General features: G+C 30.2%; 1 protein-coding gene across 1 annotated transcript; it reads right to left on the reverse strand.

Moving 5' to 3' along the window:
* Positions 1-11,313: 11,313 nt before the first annotated feature.
* LOC127747539 (uncharacterized) lies at positions 11,314-13,749 on the reverse strand. Its single transcript, XM_052261546.1, has 7 exons — positions 13,680-13,749; positions 13,080-13,283; positions 12,857-12,989; positions 12,439-12,600; positions 11,901-12,321; positions 11,735-11,820; positions 11,314-11,686 (listed from the first exon to the last, which is right to left on the reverse strand). Exons 1-7 carry the CDS (start codon positions 13,747-13,749, stop codon positions 11,314-11,316), a joined length of 1,449 nt encoding a protein of 482 aa, XP_052117506.1.
* Positions 13,750-14,180: the final 431 nt, after the last annotated feature.

Below are 14,180 nucleotides of genomic sequence, written 5' to 3' on the forward strand. Positions count from 1 at the left end.
TTTTCAGCCACACACAAAACAAGAACACAATTAGGTGCTGAATTTTGATTGCATCTAAATACGTACATAATATAAAAAATTTTGGTGCTATGCATAGTCACAAATCATAGCATATTCATAGAGCTATTATCTAGGGTTTGTTAGATTTCAACACCTAGGTAGCTATTAATTAGGGTTACTACTCCCGTCTTAATCGTTATCCACGCAATATTTTAAATCAAACCGCGTAAGTTTTGGCATTTAGCACACATCACCTTGGTGTCTTTCCACATGTTTATAGATCACTTTTTTTGGGGACAAATTAGAGCTTCAATTGGAGCTAGCTAGGGTTTTATTTTGGTGTTAGTAACATCCCAAAGGCCAGTTTTTATTTCTTCATGACTTCTCAATTCTTGTAGTAGACTAGCTAGTAGAGTTCATCAAAAAAATTAAATTTATATATTATAATACATGAGTTCATTACCTATATATAATGTAATCATCAAGTCTCTTTTTAGTTATTTATGGTTCTTTTCCCCTTTAATTTCGCTCTAGTTCTTAGATTTTAACAAAGTTATATTTTTTTCGGGTTATTTTTTTATAATTTTTTAGACTTTTTACCCCGATGATAATAAAAAAATGAAATAAAAGAAGATAAAAATTTATCTTTTATATATACCAATAGAAAAATATAAAAGAAATAACTAGAGTTAATTTAGTAGTTAGTTCATCGATTTATTTAAAAAATATTAAAATTTAAATTTTATTTTATATATGTAACAATTTATTAGTTAACGATAAATTTTTAAATAGAATTTAAATGAGGCGGGTTAATGTTTTACTTTTCGGGTTCGAAATACTATACAAAAAAAATATACTGTATCCTGATGATAATGATAAAAAAAAATAAAAGAAGATAAAAATTTATCTTTTATATACTAATAAAAAAATATAAAAGAAAAAATTGGAATTAGTTTAGTAGTTTGTTCACTAATTTGTTTAAAAAAGTATTGATATTTAAATTTTATTTTGTATATGTAATAATTTATTAGTCAATAATAAATTTTTAAATAAAATTTAGATAAAATAGATTAATTTTTAACTTATCGTTCTCATTAACCTTACAAAAAAATATTTTGAAAAAGATGAAAAAATATATATAAAAATATCATTTTTTTTACTATCCACTAAGTTGTTATGGCATTGTTATCCTATCCATTTGCTGGCACAGAAAGTGATCGTTATTAATTAATTCCACGTAATGCAAAAATTGCTTTTGACGAACATTTCAACCATTAAGATTTCAATTGGATACATTTTTTCAAACAAAATATAAAAACGATAAATAGATATAAAGAAAAAAAGAGATTCTATTACCACCTTTAAAGAATAAAAAAGTATATGATATATTTTTACGACAAAAAATTTACTGTTAAACATAGTGATTAATTTATTAATATTAAATTTAGTCAGTTTAATTTGATTAATAATTATTGATTAACCTAATATATATATTGTTTTTTAAATTCATACTCAAATAACGGTCAAACAATATCGATATACTTAATTAAAGAAAGAGTCACCAAAAAAATTAAAGAAAGATAAATGCTTTTCACTGAGCATGATCCGAATTGACATTATAGATATTCCATTTGAAAATTAAACAATGTAGAGGTGCCACTGCATGCATTGTTGTAAAGTAGGTTTGAAGCTTTGGCATTTGGCAATGAAATCCATTTTCGGACATTTGGATGAGAATTCACACGTCAACCATGTGCCATTGTTTTATCTTTTCAAATTCAAACTGAAATTTCAACTAAAATTCTTATCTTTTCAAATTCAAACTGAAATTTCAACTAAAATTCTTTTTTTTTTTTTCAATATCTTCTAATTCGATAAATTAATAATTTATTATAATTATGTGTTAGATTTTTTTTAGCATATATAGTATTAAATTTTATTTGAAAAGTTTCTAAAAACAAAATATTTAATAAAAAATTATCAAATTTTATTATTTTTAATTTTATTTAATATATAATATAATAAAAAATATTAAATAAGATAAATTTAAAGTATTGACATTAATTTCTTTTTTCTCCTTAACATTATTCTTCTATTTATCTCGTCAACACGTGATGTTTGGTTTATAAAAGTAGTAATAATCGCATCATGAAATGATAGATGAAAGATCATAAGATGAAATAATATTATGTATTAGAATTTCATATTTTATATTCAGTTTAATTTTTTATCTTTATATATTAATTTATTAATATGTTTTTTAAGAGTTTTGACAATTGCATTAATTAGTAGTTAAGTATTATAACAGTTGTTCTCAATTAATTAAGTGAAATAGAATACCTGGATTCCCAAATTCTAAGTATTACTATTAGAAACACCCCATCATTATTATATTTTATATATTATATTTAATAGTATTATCACAATGAATAATTAAATTTCACAAATGTTTCTTAACATCCAAGTTTTGATGTATCATGTACTAATTTTTCTCAAAAGCTCAAAAATTAAAATTAAATCATACAATAATCCCCCTTTTTTATATGAACCACACAAATTTTGATTCTATAAATGGAACTTAGGTCTTTTAATTTGAACTTAGTGTCTACCTAACAATGACTTTGAATTTGTGGTCTTTGTGAATATGACAAATATAGCATAGCATGTGTACTGAGATTAGTTTCTATTCCCAGTTAAACATCAAATTAAGGCAACTCTACAACCACATAAGATGCTTCTTCTTAATTATTGCCAAAAAAAAATGTCCCTAACAATTTCTTTAATTTGTCTTTCATTTCTGACAAGGTCATTCATGCTTTTTTTAAATAATAATAATAATAATAATAATAAAGTAAGGTAACAATTAACAAATACAACATGTACTTTATACATCCTCACATATATTTTTAATTTTTTTTCTTTATATGTATGTAGTAGTTGTTATTATTGTCTTTAGTTGTTAAATAAGTATTTTTCAATAATATAATATAAGGCTTTTGTTTATTGATTATGAAAATTTCAGTTACATCAAATTGACCTACTCATAAGTGGTAGGCAAAGTTTCCTTTCTCATATCTAATGTTTCAAATTCAAAAGTTGGAAATAAAAAGAATAAAATATAAAAACTTGTATTTAACGAAAACTATAGTTTTATAGGCATGACAAAAATAATCAAATTTTTAATAACGAACAAAGTATATCTAACTGCATCATATTATTATTATTATTTTAATTTTCAGGATATTTTTCAATTCATCAAATCAACAATTAATTTATCAAATTCTATTTAAGAGTTCTATTTAAGAGTTTATGATTAGTCAATAATTAAATAACTGTAAATACAAAATAAAATTTAAAATCTTTTGACATTTTTTAAGTAAATGAGTAAATAGATCATTTAGTTAATTCTAGTTGATTTGATAAAATTATAATTAATTTTTAAAAATATTAGATAAATAAGTTATTTTTTTAGTTAAATTTAATAAAGTTTTTCCCGTCTTCTTTTTTTTTTACCTGATTTTTATTATGTAAATATAAATTATTGAATCAATTTTGTTGAATTTAATTACTAAAATATAAATTGGTTATGCAATATCACCGACTGAGTTTTTATTGAAAACTCAGGTGAAGTCGACTTCACGTGAAATTGATATCTGAAAATTGTTAAATAAAAATTTAGTCAAATCAATTAAATGATCTAACGATTTTCAAATATCAACTTCATGTCATATGAAGTTGACTGTATCTGAGTTTTCACCATTTATTTTTTATTCTCATCAAATTAATAATCTCCTTTCGAATACATATAATCAAATTTGCTTTTTCAATTAGTTTCTTTTCTTAGCTAGAGTAATATGATTATCTTTAAAATTATAATGTCTTTATTATTAGTTTCCATCGTATGTAATTGAGTTCATCAATAATTATGCAAACTTTTATTTTTTAAAACAAAAATAATGAACAACTAAATCTATATTAGATTATATTTTTGTATAATTTACATAGTGAAGGAACAAAGCACACGTAGATGATGTGTTTTTGCATGGAAGAACATAGCTTTCTTAATTGGCAGACACGTGGAGCCTTTTCATGCCGTTGCTCCAATTATATGTGAACACCATTTAGTTTTTATTGCTTCTCATGCAATGGTTTTTCTCCAACACATTTTTCCTTCTTTTATTTTGGGCATTGAAAACAAAATATTTATCCCTTTTTAGTTCATTATTAACCCCTTTATGTTCTCATAATGAAAAATTAAAGTGATGTTACGTGTTTTTCAGAAAAGGAAAATTAATCCCCCCGAAAAAAAAGGTTGTGTGTTTTTTAGGAAAGGATAGACTCTAATAGGAAAGAGATATAGATCCTCTTTTATTATTGTTTGTAACTTAATCAATTGATTAGAATCCTTTTGATTTAAATTAGCCCAAGAGAACAACAAGTTTTATTTTAAATTCGATAAAATAATGAGTAATTTATTATAATTTAAATTTTATTTAAAAGTTGTCGTAGATTAATTAATAAGTTATTATATATATAAATTAAATAAAATTAAATTTTTTTATATTTATTTAAGTTGACGAGTAAGTTGACTATTTAACTATCTTAAATTGGTTATTTTTTTTTGTGACGGAGAGAAAAAACAAACAACAACCAAGAATAAAAAAACAAAAAAAAACTGTTTAAGAAAGACAGTTTCGATCTACTAAATACTATTCTCAAACTCTTTTTAAGACAATGGAAGTCCTACTTGGGGAAAAAGAGGTTCTCATTGCATTTTTTGTCATGATATCTGCTACTGTATTTATATCTCTCAAGATCAATCGAAAATCAGCACGCCATTTTTAAGACATGATATTTCAAATTTTTAACACTAAAGGATCAATAAAATTAAACCAGAGCAATCTTGTAAATTATTGACAATAGTAAAGGTCTCCACACAGTCTGACTCACATATAATATCTCTTTGGCCCAATCCAAGCTAAAAAAAGTCTCTCCAAATAGCAAACAACTCTTCTTGCAGAATACTATGACTCTCAATTGTTCCCCGACAATCTCATTGCCACATTTCCTTCCAATCTCTACTAATACAGGCAAAACCAACCCGAACACTATTGCCAAGATTGCTAGCATCACAATTATCTTAAAGGTACCCATCGAGAAAAGAATCTAAGAGCTACTAATGGTGGAGGGGATAGACACTCGTTGCAACTCAAAAATATTTCGGAAGTCCTTTTCTAAGAATAAAGCTATACTAGTTACCTTGTCCGTGGTCCAAGGCTCATGGAGATGAAAGATCTCGTTATTCTTCGAACGCAAAATTCACCAGAGACCGTAAAAGAATTTAAAGGGGCATTATTTGCTATTATGTAAGAACCAACTCATCAAATCCAGTGGTTGACCAGAGATTCCAAAATTTGCCAAACTAGCTGGACTTTTGGACAATCCCAAATGCAATGTAAAATTGATTCCTGACATGAGAAATATGGTGGACAGCTATCTGTGTGCAAAATGCCCCTCCTAAAACGAAATGTAGCAATAGGAAGAGGCTCATGAAGACATAGCCAGGCCAAGAATTTGTGCTTTTTTAGAACATGTTGATACCAAAGCCAAAGCCAATTCTCCCTATCCACCCAACTAAACATCTTCTTACTGAATCACAAATAACCACTACGAGTGTCATAAACCTTTAAAGTCGCACCAATCCAACACCAACCGATCTCTGAACCAATTTGAACATCTGGGTTGTAAGAGTTAATGTTGTTCTGCAGAGATTGATTCAGAGGAGAATAGATATTCTCAAAGTTTCACTATCTAGATGATCAAAGGTCCAAGATCCGGAGATCAAAATTAGAAATGTGAACATAATTCATCTCATGACACAATCGCCCCTCTCTTCTCCATTTAGAAAAATAAAAGTTCTGTTCCAAATCCCAATGCATTAAATAAAACATTCTTTTAAGATATCCCAAACTCGACATATTCTCTTCCAAACATAAAATCTTCTGTCTCATGACTGACTGAAACAATCATCGTCCTTAGAGGAATAGTATTTTTTCGTCAACAGTTGAACTCATAGCTTGTCAGGATGGTGAAAAAGTTGCCAAACTAGTTTTTCAAGAAGAGCAATATTAGCACAAAAAAGATTTCTAATTTTCAGACGCCCAAATTTCTTAGGGATGACCAACACCTTCCAGTTAACTAGATTCAGACCTTTACCATCAGCTTAACCCTTTCATAGAAAATTCTGCATCATAGATTCTATCTTATTAGTTACCTCTTTAAGAAAGTTAAGAGAGATACCTGCATACGGTAAGTAAAAATTGTAATCACTATCGAATTAAGCAAACAAAATTTATCCGTCTTATTAGTAAGCAATCTCCCTTTTTAACTAGTTAGTCTTCCTTAAATTTTGTCCAAAATATCGTTAAAAGTTATGCATGTAATTTGAAAATAATTAAGGTTTACTCCTAAATATTTGTCCAAATTCTAAAAAAATCTAATAGAAGACACCCCAATAAAAATAAAAATTATATATATAACCTTTCAACTTCTAAGGTAATTTGTTCACATACACAACTATATATCTCATTTCTTTTCATGAAATATAAGCTTAAGTCTCTGGTTTCAATTTTTCATCTTAGTTGCGAAAATATTTCAAATAGATTATATCAATAAATAAATAAATAAATAATAATATTATTAGCCATAGCCTTACAGTTAAGTTAACAATAACGATATTATTAATTTCGTAACTGAAACATACTATGATACTATATTGTGATTATTTAAAGTGAATGATAGGAGAAATTCTGATAAATACTCAATCTGATTTTGTAATAGGAAAAGACTGACAACTAATTTTTTTCAACTAACAATGAGTTAAATTTTTTTTTATAAAACTTCTTCTTTTCCCTTAATATTTTTTTATTTATTCATTACTTTACTGAGTGATTATTGATTTAAGAAAAATTAGTTCCATAATAAAACCGATCATATATAATACTATGTTGTATAATGTTAGTTTTCAAATAATAGAGAGTACTAATAACTTAATGATCACTACAATAAAATAGCATTTTGGCGACGGTTTTTTTAATGTTTGGTGACGGTTTTAACTGTCACTAAATGATTTTACAACGATTAAAAAAAGTGTCACAGATTTGAGGGTCGTCAGCTGACATAGTGATGATTTTGGACCACCGTTGGTAAAGAGTGTCGCTAAATTATTTGTGACAGTTTTTAAAATATAAAACCGTCACTAATTTGTAACAGTTGTAAAGGTGTTTTTTATAGTGTATTTCGTGACGTTTTGAAACTGTTGTTAAATTACTAAGTCCTGTGACAGCTTTTCCTTATATTTCATGACTATTTTAAACCGTCACAATATTTAGCGACGATTTGAACCGTCACTAAGTTACTTGTTCTTATGACAGTTTTTAGGCATATTTAGTGACTATTTGAACCGTCACAATATTTTTAGTGACAGTTTTTTTTATTTAAAACCGTTACTAAGTTACTTATTCCTGTGACAAATTTTTCCTGTATTTAGTGACTATTTTAAACTGTTATAATCTATCAAACATAAAAGTTTTTATTATCAAAAGTTGAATTCTCCAAAAATGATATTGTATTTCAACAAATCCAAATTCAATCCCACAAGTTTTACAAAAAATAACAACAATGTTGGACTGCCTGTATCTCTGATGTAGTCCCACTTATTTCAAAAGTCATCTTCCCTGGCACGCCCCTTGTCTCCTGAACCGTAACACTTGCTCCACTAGCACGACGAATGTAAATGCTATTTGAACTTGATGCTCCAATAACTGCATTTGCATATGATAAAAGAATTTGCATGTGCTGCGTAACCTATGCAGCAGAAACGAAATTACATAAAATCAAGATACGATGCTTCATCAAATGAATATTACTCTGCACAAAAATTCTCAAGTTAGGCAAAAGATGACACCTTAGTTGCAGCAGATTGTTATGGTTGTGCACTTGGTGGATGAGTTTCAGCGGAAGTATCCCTGCCATAAGCATATAGTGGAGCCTGATGGAATTGTTTGTCCATAGGAGACAGGTCGGTTGTTGGGTAATAATTATCATAGGGATGTGATGGTGGCATATATTGCTGACTAAGGGGTGCAAAAGCAGGTCCACCACCACCAGGAGCTGAAAACCTTTGAGGAAGAGGAACCCAAGGTTGGTGTGGGGGTGCATTGTGGTTGACTCGAACATCTGGCATTTGCATCTGATAATGAAAAAAAAGACAACATAATTGTTAGCAAAAATGGTTGGTGCATGTGTAACTTCAAAACAACATATAAAATTGCTACGTCACAAACAATATATATTTAGAAAAGGTCCAAGACATTGTAAAATTGTAAAAGAAACTTCATAGCCACTTTTTGGTCTTCGCATTCGCACCTTTTAGCTTCATGGAAAGAAAAGGAGGGGGAGGTAAAAGGACTTGCCTTTGTTTCAAATACTCCAACTATGCTACGGTCAACCAATAACTTACGCAAATGAACTGCAATAAGTTCAACTGCCTTATGAACTCCAGCAGGATCACTTTGTGCTTCAACAACATTATCGTCTTTAAAAGCAAACACAGGCAAGTTTTCTATTTTAAATAGTACATTATTCAAGAAAATTAAAACTCAGTAACCAAAATCTTTTAAGATTAAATATCATAAATAGTTCTTGCATATTTTTATCAAGTGAAGGTAACATATAATTGCCATTTCTAACAAGAGTGAACTCTCTAAACAATTATATTACAGCAATCTGATCACTAATGCAGTAGAGAAAGGGGGAAAAAGGGGGAGACTGAATGAAAATTGGGAGAATATATAAGATCAACTAAAAGACCACTTGATAAATAATTCTGAAAAATTTAAGTGTACTGGTTTCCAAATATAAGCAAGGTATCCTAATATAATAGAAAATAGATGGGAACAAACCTAGCAAGGTATAGCAAGGTATCCTAATATAATAAAAAAATAGCTGGAAACAAACCTGATCCAAGAACACATATAATGCAACCATAGCCATCTTGAATGGATTTTATGGTGAAACCCTGCTTCCCAATCAGACTTCCTGCTTGAGTATCTGCAACTAGAAGGAAAATATTGTGACCAAGTTCTTTCTCTGGCCAACTTTGTTCATAAATCATTGTTAATAAATAGTAGTCTAAAGGAGTCAACTGGGCAACACCATTCACCTAACAACATTCGGACACCAAGTAGCAAACAGATTTCAAATGAAACAAAATGCACAATATGAAAAAAATGTCACAGAAAATAAAAATTGGAGAGTCCTGTAGAATGTAAATGAAAAGATAGGGTATCAATGAAATGACTGAAGACAAGGATTTATTAAAAATTATGAGGCATTTTCTTCAAATGAGTAAACCACTTACTGCATGAGAAGAAACCACACACAAATTAGCCATCCGAATTACTGGCTTCTGGGGATTATTATCCAATATGCGCATGTTGGAAAGCTCACTCTCAAGGTTGAACCGTGTGAAAGTTATCATCGCAGTGAACTGAAAGCATTTTATCATTTCCACATTGAAATATAACTATTACACATTTTACTAGTGAGGAATACACTACAGGCATTAATAGATCATGGATGAAAGAAAAAGTTACACATCATTTCATGCAAGAAATTTTATAATTTACTGACTTTGATGTTAGATCCCATGCTTCATCCCATTCAAGTCCTTCATCATCCACAAGTAATCGCATCAGCTTAGGTATTGCAAGGGTAGGGTGAGTATCATTCAATTGTACAGCAACCTTTGTTGGGAATTCGGCCCAGTTCCATGGTACCTTTTCTTGTCTTCGCTCCTTAAAAAGGGCAATTATGTCCTGTAATATGTCCAAAATGGGAATGGAAATAGTAAGACTGACATGTCAAATGAACAAGGTAAAGAAACCAGAAATGCATTCTTAAAATATAAATATGGTAGTTAGCTAAGGCATAAAGAAAAACCACAATAGAAACTAGGACATTTTTGTTTCTTGCATCCATCAAATCAGGGGGATTGTGAATTGGAAATCAACTGATATATCTCTTAGACTCGACGAAAATGATCTGAGGCTTTAAATTAAGAAAATGTGAATATATGATCTTTTGGCTCCCACTAACAGTGACACCATCAAAGGGTTTAATCCTAACTTTCTACTAGAAGGTAGCACAAATATATTAAAGAAAACTTGAAAAAGGAAAAAGAGAATTTTTTAACTTACTTGGAGTGAAGCACTGCAGAGAAAAAACTGCTGCTTCTGCTGTAAAAGTTTTTCATCTTTCGTGGCATCATCGGGATATTAAACCACACAGATCTACATATACATCATTAAATATATGTTTAATTTTTTCTTTACAATTTATTGACCCAGCTACCATTGTTATTACTCATGGACTCCCATAACTCTCAAAACACTCTCAACCAGTACATTCTCTTTTTGCTGACCAGATATAGAAGGCAAGAAACAAGTCCTATATATGCGATAACTTTGAATTCTATCATAGTTGATTTTTATCCAAGGACAGCTAACATATAAAGTGTTCTCAATACAAATCATGTTATTATCATTAAGCTGGTGATTATGAAATATATTTAGTTTAAGAAGAAAGCATCACCTGTATGAGTAGTTCAGTTTTTAGTCCTCTACTTACTTCATGTTCACTGCGTGCTTTACCGCGTTGACTAATGATTGCATCAATTTCATTAAGAAATATGGTTGAGGGGGCATGGTGTCTTGCAAGCTCAAATAACACCTTTATCAACTTCTCAGAATCACCTACAATCTAGAATGAATTCTGTAAAAGTGCAGGCCCAGTTGCCCACTATATTATAAACAAAACAGAGAAGAACAAGGAGCTCTTTGAAAGCTCTTTCTCTTTCTTACAAGATAAAGGCAATTTAATTCAGACAAATGAGGAATCTAGGCATTCAAATGAAGCAATGTCATCTAAAATACAAGAATAATTCTAGATCCTCCTAAAAAATTCTCCCAACAATCCTCATAATTGCCAAACAAGAAAAAATATTTGAATGCTCTGAAAATATATTTAGTAACTTCTGAAAAATTTCAATGTATTTTACACAAACATATCCCCATTTTCATAATAGTTTTCATTGATTATTGGAAGATCATCATCTACAACTATCCTCGCCAATTTTATATTTGTATTTTCATCTGGAAAAAGAGACTCTAAGTCTTGTGGTGGATAATTATCATTGGATACTGTAATTTCGTCATCTTCACCCATATTATCTCCACCCATGTTATACAAATCTCATGACTTCAAGTGAATTGGTATGCACCATCCTTTTTTCTTCTCATCATCTACATAATATACTATCTGGGTTTCAGAAGCTTTAATATATGGCTCATCATCTTCATGTTCACCAGTATGTATGAGCTTTGTAAAGTTCACAGATAAAAAACTCAAATTGTCCTTTTTGATTCCTCTAGGACTAGTTGTCTTTGCCCATTGACATTTAAACAAGAGAACTATAAAGCCATTGTAGAAAAGCTCAATGATGTCTACCAACTTTTCATAATAAGGTACCGCACCAAAGTTCATTCGGGTATCTTTACTATTTGAGTAACTTCTTGTTCCAAATGTACCGAAGACTCCGCTATTATGAGTTTTTAATCCATTATCCCTTGCCAAAGTTTAAAATTTATATCCGTTAACATCATATAAAAATAACTTTCTTGCTTGGTCATATGGTCCTTGAGAAAGACTGATAAGAATGTCTTTATCCACATCAGGAAGTTTGTTGAGATTAGTACAAATCTAAAAGCACATTAACATATTTGTGTTAGTCATAGACATATTGCAAAAATAGAAAATGAAATAAGTGAAATTTCTCTTACATGATTAGAAAACCAATCAACAAATTTTCTATGAACTTTTTTGTCTATCTTAGTAGTATCCCTTATTTGGCTTCTTAATCTTTTTTTCACAATATCTCTATAATCCCTAAAATAGTTATCAACTGCACGACAATTTGTCAAAACATGCCTATGAGCCTGCCTCTTCTCAATTGGTGCTAAAGTAAAATATGTGAAACCAATATTTGATTCTCCAACTTGAGGAAACAGCTTAGATATTCGTAAATTGGGATCTATATAGGTAGGCTCATTACTAACACGCTTACGTCGATTCCATATTGTCTTAATATTGTCCAGGTATCTTGAACAAAATGTAAGGATCTCTTGCATAAGATAATCTTCAGTAATATAGCCCTCTGGTTGTGCTTTATTACGCACATAAGATTTTATTTGTCCCAAGTACCTATCAATTAAGCCAAAACTATTAATATTAATAGGAAACTTATACACTATTTTAAAATTAAGGTAAAAAAATTATTCTTTGTTACCTTTCTATCGGATACATCCACCGGTAGTGTACAGGACTCCAAGCTTAACTTCTTCAACAAGGTGAACCACCAAATAAATCATAACTGTAAAAAAGGATGGAGGAAATAACATCTCCATGTGGCATAGAGTGAGCACAATTTGATCTTGCAACTTATCTAAATCCTTAATAATCAATCTTTTATCACATAACTTCCTAAAGAACGAGCACAATTCAATCAAGATTGCTGAAACTTCACTAGGCAAACTCGTTCGCATGGTTAATGATAGCAATTGTTGCATCAATATGTGATTATCATGGTTTTTTAGCATCCCATTGATCTTAAGGTTGTCAACATCAATGCACTTAGATATGTTACTTGAATACCCGTCTAGCACACTAATATTTTTTAAAGTTGACAGAAAAGCCTTCTAGCCTTTTATTAGTCAGTGTAAAGATAGCTGGAGCGTACTTTTCATTCTCATCTGGCCAAAGATCTTGTTTACTGCCTAAAGCTTTAAGATCTTTTCGAGCATTGAGGTGGTCTTTTGACTTGGTGCTGTCATTTAGCAACGTGTATATCACATTATCACATACATTTTTTTCTATATGCATCACATCAAGATTGTGACGCAATAGATTATACTTCCAATAGGGAAGTTAAAAAAATGCTTTTCTTCCTCCACTGTTAGCACCTTCTGTAGCACGCTCATCACGTCTTCTTTTCTCCCTAACTTTTGCCTCTTCTTTTCTACCAAATGTGACATTGATGTCCTTGACTTGCTCAAGTATATCAAGACCAGATAACCTCTTCGGTGGATTGCGAAATTCTTGCTCTCCATTAAATCGAACCCTATTCAATCTAAACCGATGCCTTTGATTAAGAAAACGACGATGTCCTATGAAACATGATTTTCTACTATGAGAAAGTTGAAAAGGAACAAAGTCGAAGTTACAAGATGGACAAGCAAGTCCAGTGTATGTGTTTCACCCGGAGAGAATTTCTAACCCAGGAAAGTCACTTATAGTCCACATCAACGTCGCATGCAATTTGAACGCCTTTTTCTCAAAAGAATCATATGCATCCATGCCCTCATTTCATAACTCTTTTATCTCTTTGATCAACGGTTATAAGTAGACATCTATATTGTTTCCTGGCATCTTTTTTCCAGAAATTATCATTGAAAGAATAAAATACGTCCGATTCATACAAATCCAAGGAGGAGTGTTGTAAGGAATGAGAATAACTGGCCAGGTACTAGAATTTTCATTCATACTACGATAGGGATTAATACCATCAGTAGTTAATGCCAAACGTATATTTCGTGGATCCTCTGCAAATGAAGTGTTATTTAAATCAAACATCTTTCAAGCTTCTGCATCTCTAGGATGTGTCATTACACCATCTTCCTTAGGAGCAACATCATGCCATCTCATGGCCTCGGCTGTCTTTGAAGACAAAAATAACCTTTGCAAACGAGGTTTTAGTGGAAAGTAACGAAGAACTTTAGCAGGCACCTTCTTTCTAATATTCCTATCATTTGATTCTTGAATTTCACCACCCTTTATATCTAGTTTCCATTTAGACCTGTTGCAAACTTTACACATTTCTTTCTCCTTGTCTTCACCCCAATACAGCATGCAATTGTTCGGGCATGCATGTATCTTCTCATAATTCATACCAAGCTTCAAGATAGTTTTCTTTGCTTCATAAAATGAACTCGGAATCTCTACTTGTTCAAATGCATCATGTAAGAGTTCAAATATCATCGACATTGTCTTGTCAGTCACCCCAC

This window comes from Arachis duranensis, chromosome 1 (genome assembly GCF_000817695.3).
Source record: "Arachis duranensis cultivar V14167 chromosome 1, aradu.V14167.gnm2.J7QH, whole genome shotgun sequence".
NCBI classification, from domain to species: Eukaryota; Viridiplantae; Streptophyta; class Magnoliopsida; order Fabales; family Fabaceae; genus Arachis; species Arachis duranensis.